General features: G+C 44.9%; 1 protein-coding gene across 1 annotated transcript; it reads right to left on the reverse strand.

Moving 5' to 3' along the window:
- Positions 1 to 911: 911 nt before the first annotated feature.
- Positions 912 to 26,711, reverse strand: ATAD3A (ATPase family, AAA domain containing 3A). Its single transcript, XM_014941503.1, has 15 exons — positions 26,636 to 26,711; positions 25,901 to 26,002; positions 24,665 to 24,724; positions 24,237 to 24,306; positions 22,377 to 22,542; positions 21,676 to 21,745; positions 19,012 to 19,167; positions 18,723 to 18,779; positions 17,722 to 17,847; positions 16,362 to 16,486; positions 14,063 to 14,114; positions 13,075 to 13,145; positions 10,793 to 10,960; positions 10,108 to 10,216; positions 912 to 1,333 (listed from the first exon to the last, which is right to left on the reverse strand). Exons 1-15 carry the CDS (start codon positions 26,678 to 26,680, stop codon positions 1,154 to 1,156), a joined length of 1,557 nt encoding a protein of 518 aa, XP_014796989.1. The 5' UTR covers positions 26,681 to 26,711; the 3' UTR covers positions 912 to 1,153.
- Between the last annotated feature and the right edge of the window lie 359 nt (positions 26,712 to 27,070).

The raw sequence follows: 27,070 nt of genomic DNA on the forward strand, positions 1-27,070 counted from the left end.
GGGAAAAAAAAACAAAACTCAACCAAATTTCTGACCTCTTATATGCACACAGAGCAAATGTCATGGAGACAGGCTTGTGTTCGTGACTTGACAATGACACATTTCTCAGTTGTTCCAGAAATGCAGCAAAAGACTCATGCAGCAAGAGCAGCCTGATGGCAAACAAGCCCCACTCCTCTCTCTCTTTCTGGACACCTGCACGCCAGCCAGACCTACTGAGCCTTGTCTTCTCACCTCCTTGGAGAAGGCAAAAAGCACATTTTGGGCTGTGTAAGTCCAAACAGACACATGGGAACCCGGGAAGCAGCGGTTCCTGACGCAGCTCAGCAGTGTCTGAAGGGCCACCTTTTTTTATTCCCCCACACTAGAGGGGAATAAAAGCTCTCAGGTTTGGAACCCTTGGTGCTTTAGAGCTGAGGAGTCACGCTCCAGAGCTTTTATTCCCTTGCAGTGTCCCACTGCAGGCTGGCTCTGCGGCCACCTCCAGGAGACTCCGGCACAGAGAAGACAAGAGGCAGCAGCCAGGCACCAACAGGTGTAGCCCCATCACCAGGGAAGTCCCAGTGCTCCTCAGCCAACCCACCACACAGCTGAAGCTTAAGTGTGGACTCAAATTTAAGCGCGTGCAGCTGTGAACCACACCTCTGTGACACAGTGACAAGAGGTCAAGGAGTGACACCATGCAGAGATGTGAGCAAGGAGGTCTGTCATGGGCAGGATCTGTGGAAAGATGATGAGAAATAACCTCTGTTGGAGCTTAAGCCCTACAAAATTAAATATATGGGAATAGTAGGCTTGTAGAGGCCCTGAGTTCCCACACTGGGACACCCTGGAGCAGCCCTGAATGGCTGAAAAGGATTTGAAGTTTGGGCCTCTCCAGCAGGACAGACCACACAGACTAACACAGTCAGTGGTATTTCAGCAAGGGGCTTTAATACAGTTGCTTCTGCCTTATTGAAACCATTCTTTTTTTCCTGGTGCACTTTAAAAACACGAAATCAAAAGGCAGACAGAGGCAGTGCCCCCTCCCTCGCACCAATGGACAAATCTCTCTCGACACATGATTTCACCAAATATTTGCCCAAAAGACTCTCCCCCGGCTTCCTCCCCTGCCCACCTCCCCACACGCACTGGTCTGAAGCCTGCAGACTTCTCACACTGGTGTCCCTTTGGGGAAAGGGAGCAGCGGGTTGCTGGCAGCTCCTTTGCTTGCTTCAGCACCCTCTGTTTTCAGCCACTCCATCTTCTGTTTGTGTTGCTGCACAGCGTCAGCTACGCGGGCATCGATCATGGCCTCTGTCAGAACACCGTCCTCGGATGCATAAGCTGCAGCCTGGAGAGGCAAAGGCAGAAGAGACATAAGTTAGTGATGGCAATGAAGATCTGAGGCTGGTACCTCTCTTTTCTTTTCTTCTTCTCTCTTTTCTTCTCCAGGCATGTTTGCCCCCACACTACCTAGCCCAGCATCCAGTCTTGTTCCGAGTCAGTGGTGGCACCCGGAGCCACCAGAAAGGTTCTGTGTCACCCGGTGCTCTGGTGGCACCCGGAGCCACCAGAAAGGTTCTCCTTGGTGCAGCTGGACCTGGGATGAAATACAGCAGCTGCCCATGCACAGAGAGACATCCATGGCTCCAGTAAAGTCTTTGTCTCCGAGCTATTAACAAGCCCCTTCACCCACCTGCCCTTGGATTTTCTGGGAGGCAAGATCTTTGGATGCAAAAGAGACAAGGCCACAGGTTCATGATGCTGAACATCACCAGTATGGCTTAGGCTGCAGTCACACTTGGCTTGTTTAAATTTCCTCTCCTGCTTTAAGAGTTATGCATGTATGAAGCCAGTAATAAGGTAAAAAGTAATAAGAATATATGGTGATTTAATGGCTCCATCCAAGATGCCAGGAAATGTTTAAACACTTGGGAGAACTAACATCAGCACTAGTGTGAATATTGGCAGTGGGGCAACTCTACAACAGTGTCTGACGTGCATTAATCTTGCTTTTCTCATGTGTTCTGCCAGGAATCTCCCCTGCATCCCTTCTGTCTTGTGTCAGCTCCCACCCCATACACATCTGCCTGTGGGACCTTCCCTTTGCTCCCCCCTCCATTCATACCCCAGCTCCTGTCTCTCCCATTCTGCTTGGTAAATCAGTGCGCTTGGTCCCGTTGCTACTTTGAAAGGCGGTGCAAATCTGATCATAGCTCCTTGCAGGAAGGAACCACTGACATCCAAATTACCATATTTCCAGTGGGCAGCTTAGGGGAAACACAACATTTCTCTTCAGCTGCAGCAAAAGGGTTGTCACTTCTGTCCAAACATGCAGGGCAGCAGGACTCCACCGATGGATTTTGCAGGTGACAACAGGAGCAGCTGTACCCTCCGAGGGAGGATGGAGGATCCATCCAAGGAGGGATGCCAGCACCGTTAGCTGCACCCATCTCCAAGGTAACACAGCAACTCCAGGCTACAGATTTCTAAATCTGGTTACTCCCTGTGCAAGTGCTCCCACAGGCGACTCAGCACCGTGTTCCCTGGACAGGAATGCACCCCAGGGAGCTTGATGCTCATTGGGGGGACTCCCTCCAGCTTCTCCCACCCACCCTGCCTGCCCCAAACTTCTGTCCACATCCCTCTCTTTCCACACAGCCATCACATCACAGACTCTCACATTCCAACCCTTCTGGGTGATCTCAGGTAGGAATATAAACTCTGGCTTTCATGGCCAGAGCGTGCGTCTGAGGCATTACATACAGGCTCCATGAATCCTTAATGGTCAAAAACATCAATTATTCCAAGCAATGAGGTTTACTGCAAAGGCATCACAGAAAGAAAGGGCAACGTGACCATTTTATGCACCCACTGTCTGGTGATGAAGATGGGAGAGAAGACAGACCCCAGAGTAAGCCGTTGCAGCACTGACGAGCCCAGTACAGTCCATTATACCTACCTGCCCATTAGCTTACTGCTATCTCACTGCAGGAACAATAATTATGTCAAGAAATGGACAAGAGGTTACCCAAGCTGTTTTTCAGCCCCTTCTAGTCTACTTCCCAGCCCTCATTTGGTGGCCCTTTTTGGGGAACTGGTTAGATGACAAGAGGTCTCACTGCACAAACCACAGAGCTGGCAGGCGCTGGCTTTTACTGCAAAAAGCATCAAAACAGATCCCTCCCTGTGCAGAACATCTGTAATCCTTCCTCAAGGCAGAAGTGACAAGCTGGGCTAACGCTCAGGCTTCCAGTTAGGAGTAAACACCCGCCGCCGGGAAGAAGTGGGGAGGAAGAGAAGGTCTGCAAATAGAGAATTCACTTTGCATAAAGGCACTTGTCCTCTGCGTGCCATGACAGGGCAGGAGGAATCCTGAACACATTATTTCTCACAAGAAGAGAACCAATTCCATAACCTGCCCACCACCACTAATACATACACAACATTGTCACAACATGACCTGTCTCCTCTCACCACTGTGAAAGGGGCACAGTGGCAAGGTTCTGTCCAGCTCCAGTATCCTCTGACTCACCCCCACAACCCTCTTTTTATTTATTTTATGCAGGACACAACCAGGGACTTAAAGCCAAAAGGCACCAGCACCCTTTTGTCAGTGCAGCCCCCCAGCCAGGGGGATTTGGTGTTTTAACAGGGAGAAAATGCTTTCCTGGGATGTGGGAAGGGAGAGGATGCCTTCCCTTCCTCCCTGCCACCGCATAGACCATAAATTCGACTGTGGAAACTCCTGCAAAGCTGTGCAGTTCACGCTCTGTTGATTTTCTCAATGACTTTCTATTTATAGAAAGCCTCAGGCCCTCGCTGTCAAGAAAGCAAATGGGGGAAGCAGCTGTCCCTTCTGGGAGTAGCTTGCACACACACAAAAATGGTACCCAGCTTCATTTGTATTCATACCTCTGCCTTCTGCACGGACACGTTTTAACCCGTTTTCTCCAGTGCAACTATTCATGTTTTATAACTCGAACCCTATTATGAAATAATCCGAAAACAAGGTATTTGGGGAGGAAGCAGAAGGATGAAGCACAGATGACAAGTCCAGCCTAGATGACCTAATGTTTAATTTCAGCCAAGAACCGTGGTTTATTTTAACTTGGCCAAACTAAGCTGTACCTTTTAAATCACATTTATAATGAAAACAGCCTGCTCAAAAAGCCCCAGAACACAACCATGTCCCTGCCCTCCTCCCCTTACTTATAACATCCTTCAGCTCAGACCATTATAGAAACTTAAATCTTTCCCGTTAACTTGGTCATTCTATTCCTTTTAAATGATTTAAATATAAACAAGGTTCAGGGAGCAAAAAAGACATTTATGTCAGTGGCACAAAGGGTAAGAAAATGTCAGGAAACTCACCCCATCATCAACACCAGGACATAAAACTCCTGGGAAGTCTCCTGAAGTGTCGCCAAAACAATTTTATAGAGATTATGGCTTGGAATAGCGAAAGGTTGCTTTTTTGACATTTTATCTAAAGAACGAGTTGATACTCTTTAGAATAGGGTGCAGCACTAGAAAGTCTGCACATTACTATAAACAGATCCAAGGGAAATTTTTAAGTGTGTAAATGCATCTAATCCATGCTACACACATAAAGGATTAGATATGGGGAGTGGAAAAGCACAAGGACAAAAGGGAATGCTCAGTCTTCTGCAGAAGAGATTGAAATGGATTTCTAGCATGCAGACTATTAGCTGTGCCAGACAGCAATATTTTTCCCAGCGCTAGAGGTTACACCCTCTGGTTTCCTGCATTTTATTTTTTTCCCTTTGGTAAATTCGGGACAAACTGAGCCAGACTGAAACAACAGTGAACTAGAACTTCATGTAAATGACAGTCAATCGATTTCAAGCCCAGCTTACAGTGGAATTAATCCCGTGAAAGCCGTGGCTATCGCTCAGGCTTCTAGTTTAACTGAGATGGCTTTGTTAAAAGCAATATTGGCAGAGGACTCCAAAACCATCTCCATTGGAAATGACCATGAGGCCACAGAACAGCAGAGTGGCCGTATCCTGCCGTTCCAGGTTACTCTCTGCAAGAGCTGACAGTGATGATGGTTTCTCCTCCTCCTGCTTCAGAGCCTCACTCTTCCCCAAAACAACTCTGACGTTCAGTTCTGGCCATGAGAGGTGACCCCAGGCAAGCCAAGTAGAGTTGATGAGGACCCATCTCAAAACTCCATCAAGTCCATGAGAAATACCTTCCCATGCTCCCTGTCCATTTTCTCCAGCATTTCTGCAGGTTCAGGGATGGAAGCAGGAGACCCAACACACACTCCTCACTGCCTTCCCTAGCACTGCCTGTGGGCAGTGGTTTGACGGGGTGATTTAATTAGGTTTCATCACATAGAGGTGAGGACTGGAATTGCCAGCACCAAGGCTTCAGTCAGCTTGGGGCAGTGGGACAGATCAACACTTCACCACGGATTAAGCCTCCCATCTTGGTTCCCTCTGCAGTTGTCTCCGTTGTCCAGACACTGCTTGAAAATTTATTCCAAGAGATGTCTGCAGAGGTGTAATGCACACAGACAGCAACACTGCAAATGACTGCCGGAGGAATAAACTAATTAAGAAAATATATACACAAAGTTGAGGTGAATTAAGCGTCAGGCATGTTGCAATTAAGCCGACACTTTGAGGATTAGCTCCGAGTCACATCAGGGCACTATGCAAAATACCCGAAAACAAAAGGCAAGCAAAACACTCTCCATCCAGCTCTGTGCTCCCCTGTGCTCTTTCTGCTGTAATCCCCCCCAGAACGGGTCAATTGAATGTATTTATTAAACAGAGACCTTTGGCACATTGCACTTCAGCAGCTGTTGTGATGAGGCTCTCTTGAAAAGTGTTGGAAGCTTAAACGTCTCCAGATATAGTTGTTTCAAGTCTGCTTTGAGGACTTCTAAAGAGCACTAGGCTCACGACATCTGCTGTTTACCAGCTCTGTAAGGTGTTACTAAGATCAGGAATTGAACTGCTAAGAGAGATACCTCATTTTTCAGCTTTTCTTGGCTCTTCCTGCCCTTCGTCTTCTCAACGTACATCATCTCAAATTCTTCCTGCCTGTGTTAACTTGACATAATGCTTTGGGTGGAGAGAGGTGGGGATAAAAAAAAAAAAGCAAGTGCAAGTAGGGAACTGAATAGGAAGTGCAGACATTCACCTTAGAGTCACAGAAGAGGCTCCCTAATTCCTCAAGTTAAATCCTTTTTAGCTTCCTTATAGCTCCATACACCCAAGGTGGACAAAACTGTAGCTTGAAAACTGATTAAAATTCATAAAGTTGCTGTTCACATCAGGCTATTTCCCACATCAGCCATCTTTGGCACGCAGCATCTTGAATTAAAAAAAATTCAGGCAGAGTTTAAGAGACCAACATTTCCAGAGTTAACAGCCCTGCCTGTAGAATACAACCCACCTCAGAGCAGCTGTTCCAGAGCTAACAGCCCTGTAGAATACAACCCACCTCAGAGCAGCTGCCTCCAGCTGAGGAAAAGTCTGATAAGCTTTTTCTTGAGTCAGTCACGCTGGTTCATACAGCCCCCACCTCCCCTGGTCCTCCTCCTCCTCGGATGTGCCAGGACGTAGCGATGCGGTTCGCTTCTTCTCTTCCCCAGCTATTTTTAGTTCCCATCAGCTCCCTGACCCAGTTCAGGGCAGAACCACATGGAGAGGAGCACCGGCGCGGCAGAAAGGACAGCAGAAAGGCAGGAACACGAGGCAGGACTTAACACTGCCAGAAAAGCTTGTCAAACTGCAGCCTTAATCCCTCCCTGATAGGAGAGAATGTTCTATCAGCTACAAAGCTACCCATAACGAGCTGCCTCTTAGTGCTGAACAGGTCCCAAAACACAGACACCATTCCAGAGATCAACTCGGGGCCTCAAGTTACACCAGGGGAGGTTTAGGAGGGATATTAGGAAAAATTCTTTACCAAAAGGGTTATCAAGTACTTGAAAAGGCTGCCCAAGGAAGTGGTAGAGTCGCCACCCCTGGAGGTATTTAAAAGCCAGGCAGACGTGGTGCTGAGGGACATGGGTTAGTGGTGGTTTTGGCCATGTTAGGTTGACAGTTGGACTTGATCTTAAAGGTTCCTTCCAACCTTGACAATTCTATGTAAAATCCTGCAGCCTGGAACAGTGTAAAATGTAGAACTGCCCTGATTTCAGCCAGGAAAGAGTTAATTTTCTTTCTAGCGATTGCTGTGAATGTCAATAATGCATATTGTTTTAATTGTAGCTAGGCGATGTTTATACTTCCAACCTGAACCATTCCATGATTCAAACCCACCAGTGGCCTGTGTCCACCCAGGCAACTCCTGAGGAAAGGAGTCCACGTCTCTAGCCAGTAGCTGCAAAAAGCTTGTGCTGTTTTATCACTGACCCATCACACTTCCTTTCTTCATCAACAAGGCATAAGATATGAAGTCCCTTGTTTCTCTCCTGAGGAAAGGAGTCCACGTCTCCAGCCAGTAGCTGCAAAAAGCCTGTGCTGTTTTAACACTGACCCATCACACTTCCTTTCTCCATTGACAAGGCATAAGATATGAAGTCCCTTGTTTCAGAACACCAACAACTTTGATTTTGACACAGATGCAGCTTCTTGCAGCTCCTACATCTAAACAATTCATGTCTTTTTTGCCCAGCCTCTCCTGCATCTTCTTTTTCAAAGCCCTTTGACTTATTTTTTCTTGACAGTTGAGAGGAACATAACCTCCTGCTGCAATTTTACATCAAAACTTGTTAATAGTTCTGGCACTATGAGGTATATTTTAAAGAGTGATCAGGGCAACAACACTAAGGAATTAGTCATTCCCACCTTCCCCTTCCTTCAAGATCACTTAAAGGATAAATGATAAGAGCTGAGGTCATTGTGGGGAGTAATGACAAGCGAGGAGATAAGGGGTGATAAAAAGCAAAGCTGATAAAAGACAGAGGATTATTTGTCACAACTTTTTATTACAGGAAATGCCTGGCAGCAAAGCCTTTCACATACTGGGATAAGGGTCTTCTCTTCCAAATGAAGAGAAATAAATTCTACAGCAATTAGTGGTCTGCTTTCTCTCCCGCATCACCATCACTCAGTTTGGGACAAACACCCTGGGTCTTTATCCTGGCTTTCAAAATCAGAACTCCACAAAAAGCATTGCTGTACTTGGAAAAAGCAAAGCCACGATCTACTGGCTCCGTGAAAGGCAGAACAGCCCAAAAGTCTGCTCTTCCCTTCAACCTGTCAGCTCTCCAGAAGGCTGTCTGAACACAGGCTAATTGGACACCATGGCAGTCCACCTAACCCCCATCAACATGCACCACCTCCCTCTGCATCTCTGATGCTTGTCAAGCATCTTGCTAAAGCTTCTGGGCCGAGCTGGTAACAATACTGATCTGGTATGTTTACAGGCAGAGAAGAGAAATAAATTGAAAAACAAATAAAGCTTTATACGCATTTTCAGATGACAGCACGCGTTTTGAAACACGTTTTAACAAAACAAAATTCACACAGTGAAATTAACCAGCTGCGTGCTGACAGACAAAGCATAAAATAAGGACTAACAGCACTCGAATGGCTGCTTTGGACCTCAGCTCATGACTACTGCAGTTAAATGGACTAGAAAGGACAAATTTTCTGTGCCTTAGAAGGTGGAAAAAACAGTAGTAGTAGGAATGAAAGGCACAGACTTTGAAAAATGTTTGTCAACCGCTAAAATAAATAAATAACACCCCACTTTGTTTACACAATACCTAAAAGGCAGCTGACATTAGTAGATTACACGACATACAATTTGGAGCATATTCCTTAAATTGATATTATGAGGTTAGCTTATTAAAAATACACAACCCAGTAAGAAACTGGCAGCTGTGACAAAGCAGGGTGAAAGCCTCATTAAAAAAGGTGCTTAAAGTCACACAATTGTACTCAAAGTGATTGCATTTCTTATTTCTCTATAGGTACTATGTGTGTAGAAGTACTTAAGTCTTTTTAGGTCCATTTTCCAGTTAGTTTTGTTCCTTCAATTACTGAAGGAACTGAAGGTTTTGTTCCTTCAATGACTGCTTGAAAATGTATTCAGAACAAAGCAGGGCACAAGGATGTTTCAGAGTCCTAACGCTGTCACATCTATGGGCCACAACATCAGGCATCTCCTCTACTGAGCTTCTTGAGCTGGAACATGGGTAAGGGCCAACATGATTCACCCAAACCCACCCCTAAGTCGCTTGCTTCACTTGAATTCAGTAAGGGGTTTCCCATTAGTGATTATAAAAAGTGTTCCTATTTAGGAGATGAGGAGATGGGGTTCTAATTGACAAGCGGCTGAATATGAGCCGGCCGTGTGCCCAGGTGGCCAAGAAAGCCAACGGCATCCTGGCTTGTATTAGAAATAGTGTGACCAGCAGAAGTAGGGAGGTGATTATGCCCCTGTACTCGGCACTGGTGAGGCCACACCTCGAGTATTGTGTCCAGTTTTGGGCACCTCAACACAAGAGAGATCTCGAGGTGCTGGAGCGAGTACAGAGGAGGGCAACGAAACTAGTGAAGGGCCTAGAAGACAAATCATACGAAGAGCAGCTGAAGGAGCTGGGGCTGTTCAGTATGAGGAAGAGGAGGCTGAGGGGAGACCTCATCACTCTCTACAACTACTTGAAAGGACACTGTAGAGAGGTTGGGGCTGGTCTCTTCTCACAGGTAATTAACAATAGAACGAGAGGGAACGGCTTCAAGCTCCAACAGGGTAGGTTTAGATTGAACATTAGGAAGGAATTTTTCACAGAGAGAGTGGTCAGGCATTGGAACAGGCTGCTCAGGGAGGGGGTGGAGTCACCGTCCCTGGCTGTGTTTAAGGGCCATTTAGATGCAGTACTGAGGGACATGGTGTAGGGGAGGACTTTGTAGAGTAGGGTAGATGGTTGGACTCGATGATCCCAAGGGTCTCTTCCAACCTCAATGATTCTATGATTCTATGAATTATGCTGATATTCTGACACCCACAGCATTCCAGTACTCCCATATGGACATAACGAACCTTCCAGAAGCGAGACAAGATCTGAGACTCCAACATCAAACACCCAAACCTGCCAGAACCAAGAAACCCAGTGCTAAAAGCCCTCCTTACCTGCCACGCCACAGCAAGCTGAGAGATCTCTCGGCCAGACATGCCCTCTGTCAACCTGGCAATCTCCGAGCACTTTTTCCCATAGTCAAACTGGGCCAGCTTCAAACGTCTGACAAGCAGAAGAATAAGGTTTAGTTTACCCAGAACCACATGACAGGACAGGAGAGAGGGTGAGACAGAGGCAGGTTTTGTAAAGAGCAACACTTAGAGAGAAAGCAAAGATCAGATCAGATCAATCTCTGTAGAAAGATCACCCTGAGCAAAGAAGTTGTTCTCCTGGGCCCAGAAAGCCCAATTTTGTGGCACAAAGAAATGTGCATACCTGGATTAAGACCAAAAAAAAGTGCAAGACCACACAGTACATAAGGGAATGAATAATTTGGTCTGATTTGTCTCTGTTAAGCCAAGCAAAGGCAAGTGCTGGGATACGAGGAGTTGCCCCCAGTGCAGTAACTGGCCTCCTAAATTTTAAGGGCACAACAAATCATGGCATGAAATTCTAGGATGATACTTCAACGCGTAACAGGACAGCAAGAGGCATCTCTCCAGCTCTTACCTGCACTACTTGTTTAAAGGGGTTTACAGATAGTGTGACAGAATACACAGAGAAGGAGATGAAGAAAAAAAAAAAAACATAAAAGAAAAAGAATCCTATAAGGTGGGAGAGTTCTGCAGGGATACTCACTGTTTACCCTCTGTGGCTGGCTTCAGGACATGCCTATCAAAATACATTCTCACAAGGCGCTCCCGTTCCTCCAGCTGGGGCAGATCAAAGTTCACCATTTCATCTATCCGGTCATTGATAGCCCAATCAAACTGCTCAGGCTGGTTGCTTGCTAAAACAAGCATAAACCTAGAGTATGAAACAAGAGAAGAAAGACTGAAAAGCCCATAAAAAGAAAATCAATGAACCGGTCTGAACATTGGGAACTGGCCAGTATCTAAGACATTTCATTACCCGACGTGTCTGAAGATTCCTTAGAAACAGCTTTGAACAGCATCTCAAGCGACACGCTGAAATGCAGTGCAGTTCAAGCTATTTAGAACTAAAATGCATTTAATTCAGTGCTCAGCTTTCCAATATCAGCCTTCCCCACTCTGCCACAGAATCCTAATTCATCGTCTTACCCACATCTCCCTCAAGTTAGGAATATCACAAACATCGAGCGAGAGTATAACCTCCCAGAGACCTCTAAGCCTGAAACCTTGGAACAAGGCTGGACAACATGGATAGATGTTCTCTGGCACATGCCTATCTCCAGTTTAAATCCCAGTTTGGGGAACTGACTTCAAGCTGCCAACTGCACAGCACCCAGAATCACGAGGGGCTGTCTCAGTCCTGCTCTGAAGGTACAAAGGGCTGTCAAACTGAAAGCCTACAGCATTTCTGAAACCTCCTCCAGCTCAACGAGGCGCAGAGCGCTGAATGGACTCATCCTGGCCCAAGAAAAAGGGGAGGGTACCACTGCTGGGTCTACATATGGGAAAATCATGCTTCAGCAGCTGGGAAAAGTTGCCTTGTTTCCTTCAAGCAAGTGACAACACACTCCTGCTGCCAAGTCTAAAGTGTGCAGAGAGAGAGGAGTTCACCACGGGTGCCATAAAACAAAGGTGGTTTGTTTTACCAGGCTTTGCTCCACGGTGCAGATGTGCCAGCTTCCAGGTCCTGCTCTCTCCTGCTGCATTTTGAAGCCAGAAGCCCTTTCTTTTGCCTTGTAATGATGCCTCTTCCCCGTGCCAATTCTACTTTAATGCCTTAATTGATGTTACCAGTTTAGTAGTGCATTATAATTTGAAATGGGCTTTTAACCACAGCTATTGGAATACTGACATTCTTGCAGTCTATTTAAATCCTGGTCTATGGGGGGCTGTGTTCTTTGCTGTCATTTCTGAAGATAACTTTGCCAACCCATGGCATGAAACTGCTCCTCTTCTACCAACACAGAATTCCCCCAAACCCCTGCAGAAGCACACCCTGGATAAAGGATTGACATGCAATCTGATATTCAGGCCTTGCTCCTTTTTATTTTGAAAATGCTATAAAATGAGTAAGAGATGCAGTCAGTCAGATATCCAGTAAGAAGATGCAGAAAGTTCTTAAGCCAGTGAGTCACAATACTCAGTACTTAGTTATGCTGGTGACAAACCACTGGTAAAATAACAGTGCTCCTCGGGGTCTCACCAGGACAGCCAGCCTGACACGCACTATTAGACTGATTCAAAGTGAACTCCCATTCATGGATACAGAGCTCCGTATTGCCCAGAGCAGCAATAAGGCAGTTCAGAAGTAAAAAAAAAAAAAAAAAAAAAAGCAATGTATGAATCACAGGGACACGTTCATTCTCCTCGAATGGCTCCCAGTTTAAATTAGGGTTGAATTCAACATCTGACACAATGACAGCCCAAGCGTTTTGAGAGGAGGCACAACACCCACCAGCACCAAGGAAGCCTGCCCAGAGCTCTGCTACAGCAATTTAACATCAGGGGAAAGAACCATCCCCTCACCAACCCCTGCCAGACACTGCCTTGAGTGCAATTATAAATCTGGTCATAAACACAGCTTTGCTAGATTCACAACAATTAGACATGACAGGTCTGAAAATTACTATTTCCTAGAAAAAGGGGGAACTATCTAAAGCAAACCCACACTATTATTCTGTGAAGTTATGCAGTTCTCTATCTAAATATCTTTATCATCTTTGCAGGTACAGGGCAAAAGACATTTCCTGAGATCACCCAGGAGCTCAGGATATCTACAGTTTTCACCTTGTATTTTCTATCTTAAGCACCATTTGCTCTGGGTCCTGCAGAACAGATGTATTTTGCCAGTATATACTTATTGTATTTATTCTTAGTAGCGCAAATAACCCGTTTCCAAGTCTCACTTGCACATCACAGACCCTTTACAGACTTTCCTCAATTCAGGGAAATATCAACTGCTGTTAAGGGCTGAAATTTGGTACCTACTTGTTGCTGTGCTGCCCCGTTCTGTGTAGGAACGCATTTAAAGTTGCTCTGAGATCTTCACTGATTTTCTCCTGCAAAGATAAAATCCAGAAGATGATCAACTGCTTGGGGACCTCAGACAGGTCACAGCTTTAAGCGGCGTTATTAACAAAAAACAGTTCTGCAATTGTCAAGCATTTGCATTACAGCAAAATCCAAAGCACCGTAATACTTAGGAAAAAAGGATCAGTTTATATACCCAGGAAAACAGTTAGGAATTAAAGCTTCCAGTAGAGAGATTAAATATTTACCCAGTCACTCAGTGATTCTCTCGATCTCAAACCCAAGGCTCTAACCATCAGCCCAGGTGGTTTTCCCTGCTGAACACTATTTTAACTCAGAAGACCACTAAGTTACTTATAGGAAAATAAGCCACAACAAAGAATTCACTTCCACATTTAAAGTAATCCTCTAGGGAGAGCTCTTTAAACAGACCATTTGGGTTCAAGTAGCAGGTCCAGATTCAATGTATGGTATGGTGACTTTAAAAACATAAATCATTTGCATGTGGGAAAGTGCTAGTGTGGCTTTGTAACGTACTGAAAAGCAGTTCTGTTATGAAAACCTTCCAAGATAAATGACTGTTGGGACAGAAAACAAACCCTGCAGGCTACCAGCTCTGCAGCATGAACAACCTTCTCTTGTTTTCAGGATATGCCTCTTTCTTTCCTACTGCCCAGTCACCTGCAAAACCTCCAAAAAAGATGATGTCACCCTTTTTTTTTTTTTTGCAGGCAGGAATTCTCAAGTCAGCCTCGAGATGCTCATTCCATTCAGCTGCAAGTCACTAATTTCTCATCTCTGCATCACTTAATTAGGTAAGTGGAAAGGCACCTGCCAGTTTTAATCTTTTGCCTCGTGGAAGCCAGCTAATCAGGTTAAACAAGGAGGCTGCTGGCTGACTAATTCTGCAGCACACACAGCTAACAGACACAGGGAAAGTACTTACTGTTGCCCTCTTCCGCAGAAACGCATCCGCTTCATCCACAAATAGCAAGAGGCTGCAAAAGGAAAGCACTACACAGTAACAGGAGACAGGTGAGTGAGGCTCAGATGGCTCCAGGATTCTCCTGTCCCACTACCAGGCACCCGTAGCTGTGACCAGATGCAAACCCAAAGGATTGCACAAGCAAATTCATTTCTTAAGGCAACATTTCTCAAGACACAGCAACATCTCCATGGCGTACACCTGGCCCATCCCAACAGATAACACCTGAGGCCATAAATCTGACTCCAGGTCTCTGGAGTTCTGTTCAGAAGGGGAATGAACAGAAGCAATTCAAGGGCATGACCTTAAGCTTCTCCAGATTTTTAAATACAGATGGGAGTTTTCATGGGTGTGGTTTGGCAAGAGGCTTGTAGCAGTGCTGGCACGTTACCGCCAAGGTGGAATAGATCTTTGAAATTTAAATCTGGCTCCCCAAGTATTTGTGAGAGTGTTTATTTTAGTATTCCCTCCTATTTAGGGAACGGTGTGCAATACAGGTACACAAGCACACAAAAAATGTCATCTTCCTGCCAGTTTTCTTCTGAAACCAGAGTCCTCCCCTGCAAATTGCTTTGTTATTTTGTTGGGTTTTTCCTTTCCAAACCACACTAGTGATAATATAATGGTTTTACAACCTGTAGAGAAGTGAATTAATAAAGTCAATGAATAATTCACAGAAATAAATTCCCTTATAACCCAAGGGTAGTGCTCTTCCCAAGAGACAAAGCGTCTAAAGATGTTTATCAATAACAGAGCCAAGTTGCTCATAAAGCTGTCACATCTTGTATTACCTTCTTGCCCAGCTTCAAAACCAGTTTTCTTTCAAGGGATTCCAGGACCTATTAACATCTTTTACTCAATTCCAGTTTTTCTGAAAATATTCTCAGCTACAGTCTCTGCAGAGAAACGTCTTTTATCACAACGGCTTTCAGCTACTGAAGTTAACACAGTACTAACATTGTTGGATATCCAGAATAAAATCTGCTTAAATACTTGAATGTTGCTGGAGCTTAGAATATTAATGTATACGGACACACGTAGCCTTTGATCTCCACTCTCTCTGAACTGTATGAAGCTCAAATGCACAGAAATTTTTACCAGGACAGAGAATAAACTCAGACCCTGTGAAAGAGCATTCTTTAGTGGAAGCATCCAGCAGTATTTACTCACAGTTGAGTACCCTCACACCTCTTCCAACCTCTTTTTCTAAGCTCACTTAAATTCTTACACCTTTCCTTCTATAGTTCCTCAGGGCAGGAGAAGCTTAAGGAGTTGAAATCCCTGGGACATTTACTCTGCAAGTTTTGGGTTTTTTTAAAGGGGAAATAGAAACATTCAGATGATGAATGCAGCAAGGATTAAAACAGACACTGCAAGATAATGCCCATCTAAAGCAATCAGAGGACACATAAATCACTGGTTAGCCACATTTACAGGAGACCTGCAATCAAAACAGCACAAAAAACCCAAACTGACACCCACTGCAAGCTCCCTATTGAATTTTAATATCCTGCCTGGACAAGGAGCTACCTCTGGCCTGCAAAAATCCATTTACACCAGTATGAGCAAATTAACCACATACTCTTTCAAAGTCAGGGAGTCAAGATTTAGTCCTAACATGGATATTTTTCTGCAAATAAGAGTTTGCTTTTAAAGCTGACTGAAAAATCACAGCTGCTTGTGACTTTTACACCTATCTAACATCAATGCCTTTAGCATCCATCTCCCCCTCATCCTATTTTATTTCTTAAAATTTGCTACTTCTGCTTGAAGCTCAATAATAAACAAGAAGCCAGTTCCAAATGCTATTGGATTCTAAAAACTGAGCAATTGCAAGAGGGAACATAATATCCACAGACTATTCACCCGGTTACACCTCCATCTGTGTTAAGTCTTCTAAGTACTGTCAGAAAACTTGTCACTCTGAAAGACACATGTCCTGGTCTTCAAGTAAGCAATATCTGCCTGGTGAGATCAGCAGAGTGTCAAGCTATGCCTGATCTGGGAAATCCAGAGTAAACGAGAAGGCTTTGAGGGAGCAGATGAGCAAAAGCTTTAAGCCTTTTAAATATTTCTAAGCTGCAAGAATTCACCCATTCTAAGAAAACTTCAGGAGATGTTATGCCTTGGTCAGTGTTACTTCATCCATGCAAGAGTATCATTTAATAACAAACAGCAATTAGGGGTCTGAACTGCATCGTTGCAGCGGGTTTCTTTGAGCAAGAAACCAAAGTCAGGACAGCGAGGAACCTTTACTTACCCTCTCCTGCTGGTGTTTGCCCAGTCAAAGAGTTTATGCATAGCAGTCACTCCCTCCCGCCCCATGGGGGCCACGTCACCACCTGTCATGATGGCATAGTCCATGCCCGAGTGCACGGCTAATTTCTGGAAGAAAACAAAAACAGCCAGTTTAGCGCGCTCTTCCACTGCTGGGCCCTTTCCTCACCCTTACATCCACCTTCCTTCTAACCCACTCCAACGAAGATCGTGAAGATGGTGAGGGGTCTGGAGAGTAAGTCTTATGAGGAGAGGCTGAGGGAGCTGGGGTTATTCAGCCTGGAGAAGAGGAGGCTGAGGGGAGACCTTATTGCTCTCTCCAACTCCCTGAAAGGAGGGTGTAGAGAGGTGGGGGTCGGTCTCTTTTCTCAAGTCACAGGCGACAGGACAAGAGGAAATGGCCTCAAGTTGCGCCAGGGGAGGTTCAGGCTGGATATTAGGAAAAATTTTTTCACTGAAAGGGTTCTCAGCCCTTGGAATGGGCTGCCCAGGGAGGTGGTTGAGGCCCCATCCCTGGAGGTGTTCAAAAGACGGGTTGATGTAGTGCTGGGAGGTCTGGTTTAGTGATGATGCTCCTTGTTTGTTGTGTGGGTGTCTATTTTTGTCAGTTAGGTTGACGGTTGGACAAGATGATCTTTAAGGTCCCTTCCAACCTAGAAGATTCTGTGATTCTGTGATTCTCCCTTCTTCTCCTGACACTGCTGCTGCCATTTCCTAGACCTGTCCCTCTCTACTGGCTTTAGAATTCTAAACTAGGTGGCACACCATCACAACAGGCAGCAAAAAACCATTGGGATATGGGCTTAAAGTATTGATAGAGAAAAAAAAAATTCAGCTTGCATCAGCATGTCAAATCTGCCACGGCTAAACAAGTATATGAAACCTCACATCTAGCAAACAAGCACCCAAAAGCAAGCTAAAAATCAAATCCTGACTCAAATCAATGCAAAAACCATCCTGGTAGCACATCCAACACAGTAAAGCCATACCTATCTCTGCTCTGGGATTAGTATGAGACTGATCCTATTTTAGACAAGTGCATCAAATTAACAGAGGTGGGAACGAGACAGCAGGCTGGTGTTGCAATTTCACAAGCCACAGTTGCCAAGTGCCTTCTCCAGATGGAAGGGCTCCTCTGCCTACGCTTAGCGCTAGAAGCCAAGCGACTGCACTGGAGTCAAAGCAGGCTGGGTGCCCTTTCCTCCCCCTCCCAGGGACACAAGAACACAAAGTTTATGCAATACTACAGCAACAGATTTCAGACCAGAGAGGCTGCTTCGACCCTGAAGTTTCCAGAGCCCCCTGCAACGTGCAGGTTGTCAGAGTCTTGGCAGGGTTTTTACCTTGGCAAAGAGCGTCTTTCCAGTGCCAGGGGGACCGTACATAAGAATATTCCTGTATAGGCTTTTGTTCTTTTTTGTATTTCTTGTTGCTATGGCAATGTCTCTCACACGTGCTTCTAACTGTGGCTGCAAGAAAAAAGGGTTAAATTTAAGAAACAGAATACCAAGAGACTTGCAGCTTTCAGCTTCACAGACCAGTACCAGCAAGCACGCACCACCCCTACAGTCTCAAGTTTTTAAGCCTCAACTTCAGCTGCTTATTACTTCAGACCAGGGTCCTTTACACTTACACATCAGGATTTACTCAATTTAAAGTTCTGTCCACTTGGCTACAATTCTTTTATAAGAAAAAGCAGCAGTTCAGGAAGCAGTGCAGTAATTACTATAAGAATTGAAAACAAATATTCACTTCCTACTGGATGCCCTGGGAGGGGTATGTCAAAACATAAGCAGCTCTTTAGTATAGTGCTAACTCTTTAGTATAAGTTATAAACATTCACGTTCATACCTAGGACTGCATTTGTATAGATATTGGGAGAAAGAGCTAAATTTGCCTGATATCCAGGAATCAAACTCCAAAGCAAATATACAGAAGCAGCACTAATTAGCAAGTTAAGGACCATTCACAAAATGGGCAAAAGCCCACGCATCTTTAGCTTTTTGGTCTACAAGCAGGTCTGGGTTCAGTAACCCTGAACAGATTAGATGAGACAAGGGGAACTCCATATATTACCATGCTGACTACAGAGAAAAACTGTAGCAGGGCAGGGACTGAACTAAGACTTCCAACTGCTTTCTGGAGAGGAAAAGAGGTTAACAGAGTGCTTAATGTATGTCACACCAAACACGGGAGCTTATTTATTGTCTTGGTGCCCCAAGGGTGCTATATTTCCAGGATTACTGGAATTACAGCTTTTCAAGTGAATGTAAGGAAACAGCTTTTCTTATTTAGATTCCAAAGTCATCCTTCACAGACCAAGACAGCAAAATAGAGAACTCACACTGAGAACGACTCCTTCAAGGGCATCCTGAGCCGTGCTGGTAAGGCGCTTACCAACCTAGAGAGGAGAAATTCAATTACTGACATGGAGAAATTAACCATAGTTTTGACAACTCACATGGACAGAAAGGTCATATAAAATGACAATGAGCTCAGCCCACCTATGACATCTCTAAACAGTAGATTTACTCACAGACCCACAGACAGCTTCCTGCCTGACACACGAGCTGCAAAAGGGAGTTTTGCAACCTTGTATTTGAATTCAACATAAAAACAATGTTAAAATTTACCTTGATAGGATGCTTCAGGGCCTCCAGCACAGTAATACGTGAGGTTTCTCTCACCAGGGAAGGTTTGCCCAAACGTGCTTCGATGTATCGCCCTGCTACTGCCGTGGCATTCTTGGCAGAGTAAACACCCACTGCCAGCAGGGTCAGGCCTGCCACCTGCGAAGAAAAGGAGGAAGGATTAGGAAAAAATACTTGGCAAGGAAGTGGTATTGTGTGCAGCATGCCCTGTGGTGGGGAATTAAGATTCAGGACAACTGCTGACCGATACAGGTTTATTTTTGGTAAGATCTCTGCTCAGAAAATCAAGCTCTCACACTCCCTGTTTATGAGGCATTTAGCGCTCTCGCATCTGGGGGTGTGAAAGGCAGAGGAAGCACAAGGAACGCATATAGTCATGTACCCAGAAGTATGTACTCTCTACTCAAAATACGTGTGGCTTTTCAGACCTTTATCCATTTGTCAGTGAAGCAGAAAAACCACAGAGAGGTCTGGAGTCTACGGTTGCTCCTCGGTTCAGCGCTAAGTTGGCCCATATTAAACCTAGAGCCCCACAGACATCTTTTCCCCACCATAGCTCACCGTCAGAACAGACAAGGAGCTGTTCTGACAACGCGCAAGACACTCTAGGAGGTTGCTGAGAGTAACATTTCAGGACAGGATTCGAAAGTGAGACTTTACAGAAATCTTTACATGTATAGGACTGCTTCCTTAATTCTCAGAGTCTGATAGCACTGATCAAGTTTTATAAAAGTCACTTCAGGTGCACAAACACAAGCCTCCAGTTCCATCTGGTTGCACATATGCAAGTGAGTCAGTTTTAGGTTACCTAAAGTCCTATTCACCTGGAAATACAAGGGAACAAGGGGCATTACTTTTAAACTGAGTGGTGTTTGGGAAGAGGCCAACTGTTCCACGCAGTCCTGAGTGCAAGGAATCAGTTGTGCTCAGCTTTACAGCCCAGACAAGACAAAAGAGCAAGAAGCAACAATCGCTTCTAAAGCGAGCACACTTTTTCTACAAGTACAGAACAATGTCAAAAGCCTCAAGAACAACAGGGATGGCATTGTTCAATAAACCATGAGACACCATGAGACACGGTTTCTCTCTGCTTAAACGGGTGACATCACCTTTGCTTTGGATGGAGACACGAGCGGTTCAGAACTGCAAGTTCTAAGATGCAAAGAATAAGACAACTTCCACACCCGATTCAGCTCAGTTTACGGGGACTTGAGAACACAAGAGAGTCCCCACCTTTTTAACAGTCTCTCTCTATAAACATGGGACCACGAGAGATGATCTCACACACTCTTACAGCATCTGCTTTAGCAACAGCCAGTGCTAGGCAAAGTTACAGGTTGATACATCAGATCCATCCAGGCAGAGGTATTTCAGACTTCTGGACTTCACTGATGTTCATGTTACAAGATACAGAGAAATGCAGCTTTAAGACTGACAGCTGTGTATCAAAAGAGGAAAATTACTCAACTCACATTCACAGAACCACCCAATTACTAATGCAGCTCCACAAATCAGGCTGATTACAGTGCCTATCTGTTTACCGTGAAGTATCTCGCAAAGGAATGAATCTCTGACTGATACGCAAAGCTAATTCCACTAAAAAACCCAACAAACCCAAAACACCTTTGAGCAGAACCTTTGGGGTTGCATGGATAGGAAGAGGAAAGAAAAGAGCAGCCCTTACAATAGGCAGGAAGAGCTGAAAATCCAGGGCTAATTTAGAGGAAGCCTAAAATAACTGGCTAATTCTTACCTTATAGTCATTTTTGAAAGCAACAGAAAATATGAATTCCAGCTGTGTTATCTCCTTTCCAAAAATATACTTTTTTTTTTTTTAAGCTAAATGTCCCAAATTCACAACACAAGAGCTTGTCAGAAGCAAAAATGACCATAATGCAGGAAACTGGTATCTGGGTCAAAAGAATATGCAGCTAAAAGCAGTAATCTGGAAAAGGCTGTGAACCCTGCAGCCATCCCAGGTACGGCCTCAAATTACAAAAGGATCCACTAAAAGCACATCTTGTTCTCCCCAGAGCACTCAAGCAAAGCACCTTTTGTATCATCTCGTGTGTATAAAACCAAGGGTGGAGCAGATGGTGGTGACTTACTTAAAGCAAAATGCCCATTTTAACAAGCCATGCTACTAAAAATATTTTTTTTTGTAGTTTTGTTGTAAGTAGTACACTGAGAAACAACTTTATGTCCATAAGAAGCCACTGCTGTGCTCTTTTGTCCTGTGAAGAGATCTTGGCCCAGCTTTTAATCAACTTTTTCAGCACACACAACAGCTCTCTAAGTGGTCTCTAGCCTACATCAAAAATAGCTATCAAGTTGTGAGATAAGCAGCAAAGTAGTTTTGGATCACGCCCTGCAAAGTCAAAAGACAATTATATGCTGATGATCAATCACAGCCAGAACTTTTATGTGACCAATAAGAAACAAATTATCTATACAGAGAAGCTGAGAATTAATTTGAATAACAATCTGAAGCACAGTATCTCCTTAAATGAAGACAGCAGAGAGCTCTAAGTGAGCAGAAATTCCCACCATGGTTTACAGTTTATAAACACAGCAGAGGAAGGAGTTAGTGTAACACACATCTACAGAAAGACTTTTTGCAGTTATTGATACATGTCACAATCTTACCGTGGCTGTAACTTTATCCCAGTCTGTTACAAAAGCACGGAATCCTTCCCCAAAGAGCATCCCAGCTGTCCTATGGTAAGCAAACAGCAAGGCAGGCAGGAGAAGAGAAAGGGATTTCAAAGACTGAATTGAAACAATTTACAAAACAACTTTAAAACAATCATCTTCAGAACCAGCCAAAGCTAACTGAGGGCTCACCTGTTAACTGAAACATGACCAAGCACAGCAAATACATTTACAGTCATCTGGTGTCTACACCTCATCTGGGATTAAATCCAGAAAAGCATTTGGCATTAAGATGGTACCAATTTCTTTCTCAACTACATTATTGGGGCTGAACTGTAATAGAAGATATTTAATGCTAAAGCTTTTCTTAGTCAGAATCTTGTACGTTCAGGAACTGAAAGAATTCAGAGTAACTGAGTCTCAGGCAAGGCAAATAAGCCTTGAAGTACTCTGTTAGAAAAACTGTATAAAATTCACAACTCTATAAATAGTTTCTTTAGTTCACATTCAGATGACAACGTAGCAAGACAAGTGAAAGAGAGGGTCCTCTTTAATGTAATTGCTACTGTTCAGACTAACAAAGAGCGGACAAACTAACTTTTGATACCCCTCAGAGCTTAGAGGAATCAACAAGACTTCCCACGTGATGGGAGAAATCTGCAAAAACACCAAGGCAACCCGTGCCCTGCACCTACTTGAGGGACTCGAGCACCGTTTGCCGATGTTCAGCAGCTTTCAAGCGGATCTGCTCCCGGATGATGTCCGCGTTCTCCCGCTCTGCCTTGGCCCGGGCTCGTGCCTCTGCCTCCACACGCAGCATTTCATTCTTATGTCGCAGTTCCATCTCTCTCTCTACGGTAGCTGAAAAAAAAAACCAACAAAAACCAAAAATCAGAGGACAATCTTTCATGCTGGCTCAATCCCAGGTAGCAGGCAGGTGAAAGAGATGCATTGCTTCATCCTGGCTTCACAACAGCTGCATACGGTAACACAGCTGCAATTTCAAGCTCTTAATTCCCTCCCACCCTGCCCCAAAAGGCACCCAACCAGTACAATATTACAAAAGACAGCCAAGAAATTTTTCCCTCCGTGCTCAGAAGGATCACACACCAAATAGGTGGCCTTCTCCAGATGGCACACTGCAAGACAATAATCATCTTTCAGTTCTGGAAGTTCACGACCAGAATAATTGCTCTGGGTAAACTTTACTCAGAGACAAGCCAGACAAAAAGCGATTAAAAAAATGGAGGGAATAACAACAGTGCTCAGCACTGCTGCTGCTGCTCAACACCATTTCAGAGAGGCAGGGTGAGATGTGACAGACAATGCAGGACAACCCTGGGCAAGCGTTGTCCCAGCTGTCCAAGTGTTGCTACTACACACAATGTAACAGATGCTGCTTGCAAGAAAGCAAAGGAAAACTCAGTTGCCTGTAAAACGCTGTCCCAAACAGGATTTTGGAAGTTCTGTTCTTTCAGACACACAGAATTGAGACAGACACACTAGGATTGCTGTGAATGGAGAATGAACGAGGAACAACCCAGACAATGAGATGAAGACTTTACAGCTAGCACTTTTTATCTTCAGTGTCACTGCAAGAAATCCTGACCGGATCACCCAGCTACTGAGATCTGATACCCATCTCGACACCTGAATGCTGGACAGGCCACTTTGACATTTGTATCTTGGTGCCAGTGAGCAGGTGGATCCTAGGAGAGTAAAATCACCCTCTCCTACAGGGCTTCACCTTTGAGCTTTGTTATATGGTTGCTCCAATACTTCCCTGAAAGACAGGGACAGTGAGAGCACACTAGATGGCAGTGAGGAGGGGACAACACTGCGGTCCAGTCTGTGTAGGGAGCAAACCAGCCTCCCAGTCCCATTGGGTCACACACAAATTGCTGGCTTTTCCAAGACTTATGCCCTAGTGGAGTCAAACTCTGTGATTCTGGCAATTCCACAACAACAAAAAGAAACAAAGTATTTTCTACAGGAAAACAGTGATTAGGTGACACAGATTCAACCGTTCCTCCTAGAGCTGGTTTGTTTCTCTTCCCTCCTCAAAACTGGTTCTATTTTAGCTTGTCCCAGCAGCTTTTCCAAGACTTATGCCCTAGTGGAGTCAAACTCTGTGATTCTGGCAATTCCACAACAACAAAAAGAAACAAAGTATTTTCTACAGGAAAACAGTGATTAGGTGACACAGATTCAACCGTTCCTCCTAGAGCTGGTTTGTTTCTCTTCCCTCCTCAAAACTGGTTCTATTTTAGCTTGTCCCAGCATAAAGTCAGAATTTCAGCTGCTATTACAAGAGATGCTGATAGTTCATTGGGAAATCCAAGTGCCACAGATGTTTAGGAGCACAGCCACTTCTAAAACTTATCTTGGAAGCAACTGGTAGTTGTAGTGCTCCTAGGATTTACCCATTACTTGCCAGTATGTCATTAACACTTGACTCTAACTTCAACCGGTATAGACAAGGAGTCAAAAATCAGCACAGAGAACTAATCTGTCCACCCACTCTACCACCAGCTAAAGAAAAATGATGATCTTACCTCTCCTCATGGCTTCCTGCTTCTGTACAGATTCTTCCTGCTTCCTCAGGTTCTCCTCATTAGCAAGTTGCTGCAGGTAGAGCGACAGTTAAAGTTGTAAGAACTCTGTCAAGTAGGTATTTGTGAAAGCTTAAGTACTACAAACGTTGTCAAGAAGCTAATGCTTAGGTTGAAGCTCATTCTTCTTCTCCCCATCTCCCAGATTCATACTCTTAATCCCACACTCCTGGTTTGCCTTGTCCCAATTCCTGACCTTTGATTTGCCTGGCCAGGACTCTTGATGCCAAGCAAATAATAGAGATGAAAGCAACCATGCCTGGCATCAGCCACCTGGCCAGCAGGACAGGGCACAGCTCCAGATCACCACTTTGACTTAAGGAAGCTGCATATACTGTTCCCAGCTGGGTTAGAGGAGGAAGCATTCGTACCTGCTGTCGCATCTGTTCATCGTAGCGCTGCCTTGCCAATTTGTCCTGGTATTGGGCTCGCTTTAAAAAGAATATTCAGAATATACAGATTAGGCATTTAAGAGAGACCCTAGTCCTGACAGCAATGAGGTTTGGAACCCACCAGGGGGGAAAAAACAGAACAAATCAAAACAAATCCACAAAAACAAAACAAAAAAATAATCCCAGATATGAATATGGGCAGGATATCCTCACCCACCACCAAAAACTCCTCTATGCTGACAAATCTATACAGTCCGACTTCATTTTAATGTATCACAGACATAAAAACAAAGAATAAGTGTTCTTTGGCCCAGAAAAGCAAACATACTTTACTAAGAAAAGCCTTCTTTTCACATTCTAAAACACATTACCCTGGACTGGCGACTGCAAGTGACAGAACCGTCAAGACATGCTGCCTGTCAGATGAGCCCTGTTTTTGACTGATTTTCTTGTTCCTCATTAATCTCTCTTCGATTTTCCACTGCAACTGGCAAGTAAACCCATATCACCTACACTCAAGTGAAAGTGGGCTGGTATTGATCAGTAAGGAGGGGTCTGAGCAAGGGATGGTATTGTTCTCTATTCCAAACACACGGAAGGCAGAACCACTTGCACGCTATTTCCTCAACAACTGTAAAGCCTGGCACTTCAGGAGTAAATCACAATCGAGTTTGCTTTGACTTCAAATCATGCTCTGAACTGCAAGAGTTCAAGAGCTCACTCACAAATGGAGCAGACAACTGTGAAAGCTCTTTCTGAGCCAGCCCCGTCCAAAGTCCAAGCTCTGATGGGATAAAAGGCAACGTGTGCCAAGCAAGCAGCTTTAGCTGCCTTCCCAAGCTAGAAAAATCAATTAGAACTAATCAATCCCCTAGTATCCTGTGCTGTCAAAGTAAAAAGTCACCATATGTGAGTTATTAGCATAAAAGCTAGCTCACATCTCCCTGACTTCAGTACCATTGCCACTTCAGGAATTCATGCTGAAACATACCAGAAAGCAGCGACATTGCTCACATCATTCTGTGATTCTGTGACAAATCAAGCTCAACATCACAAAGCCAGGGTAGAAGACAGGCTCAGCCCCACATCGATGGCTGGTTCCAACCCCTTTTCCCCCCATCCTCCAAAAGGGGCAATTAATTCATGGTTGCCTTTTCCATAAAAGAGGATGCAAACAAGGTCTGCCACCACCTGCCCCCCCCCCCACTCCCTTACTGCTTGATGCTGTTTTGTCTCTTCACTGAGTGTTTTTCGTCTCTCTTCTGCTTGTACCCGTATCTGCTCATTCTTCAGTTGTTCTATGGCAGCTTCATACTCCTATTGAGATAGAGAGACAATCGTCACAAATGAGCTCAATACATCACCCTATAGAGAAATGCTAATGGCAATTGCATTTCAAGAAGTCTAGACTGGCGCCCTGCAAAGCTGGCCAGTGACATAAGAAAGCTAAAATATGACCATAAAATACAATTGTAAGAAATCTCATAATTATCCATTTCAGGAGTAAATACTATTTAGAAAAACCCCACAAAACCAAAGCAATACTCAAACAATCAGAAAATTCCTTTATAAAAGAAAGAGGAGTCTGCCCTCCACCCAAATATTTTACAGTTCCCTGCAGAAAACTCCCTGTCATTTTCTAACAACAGTGGTGATATTCGACAGGTTGACAAAACCACTGGGGACATGCAAGTTGTAATCAAAGCCATAAAATGTGTCTGAGAATCAGCTGCACTTCACCTTCCAGAATAACTTTTTTAAAAAAAGTTATAATGATTTGTTGTGATAATAAATAATTATGATTTGCTGAAGCTGAACAGCAACAAAAATTGAGCATCCTCTGCAGATTGCCAGAAAGTGAGATTTTGACTTATGCCCCCCTCCCTCCCCAAAACTTGGCAGCTGCCTGGGGTGGGCTGGCTGTACAACAAACCAGGAGTTCCAACACACCTTAAGCTTCGTTTGCTGTTCCAGCTGCAAGGTCTGCTCCTGCATCTGGGCGAGACTGAGGGCGTCTTTGGCATGGCCTGAAATCGAGTGGGAAGAGGTTACCGATCACACGGAGGTTTTTCTCCTGGAGCAAGAAAACGCCGATAACTCCCTCCAGCCCGGCACTCGCTGAGACCGCCCAGCGCACGGCTCTGAAGCCGTACACCCAGCCCTCCCCACCGAGAGGCGCTCCGCGATCCCCTCAGCACACCGGGACCCGAAACGCGGCCGGTTCACCCTGCGGGGACGGTCCCCCTGCTGCTCCTTCCCCCCTCCCAGGAGCCGCTCGGAGGAGCCCGGAGGCCCGACCTACAGGCCCCTAAGCGAGGAGCTGCTGCCGCGGGCGCACAGGCGAGGTCAGGACCTGCCCGTAGGCGAGACACCGACCAAGAGGGA

This window comes from Calidris pugnax, unplaced genomic scaffold, assembly GCF_001431845.1.
Source record: "Calidris pugnax isolate Ruff unplaced genomic scaffold, ASM143184v1 scaffold82, whole genome shotgun sequence".
Lineage (NCBI taxonomy): Eukaryota > Metazoa > Chordata > Aves > Charadriiformes > Scolopacidae > Calidris > Calidris pugnax.

What these genes read in the sequence shown, in the direction of transcription:
- ATAD3A (XM_014941503.1), bottom strand. Translation starts at nt 26,680, where the DNA reads ATGCAGGAGCAGACCTTGCAGCTGGAACAGCAAACGAAGCTTAAG. An exon ending in ATGAACAGATGCGACAGCAG is followed by an intron (nt 24,307 to 24,664) that starts GTACGAATGCTT and finishes CTCTACCTGCAG; the next exon opens with CAACTTGCTAATGAGGAGAA. An exon ending in TTCTGCGGAAGAGGGCAACA is followed by an intron (nt 13,146 to 14,062) that starts GTAAGTACTTTC and finishes TTATCTTTGCAG; the next exon opens with GAGAAAATCAGTGAAGATCT.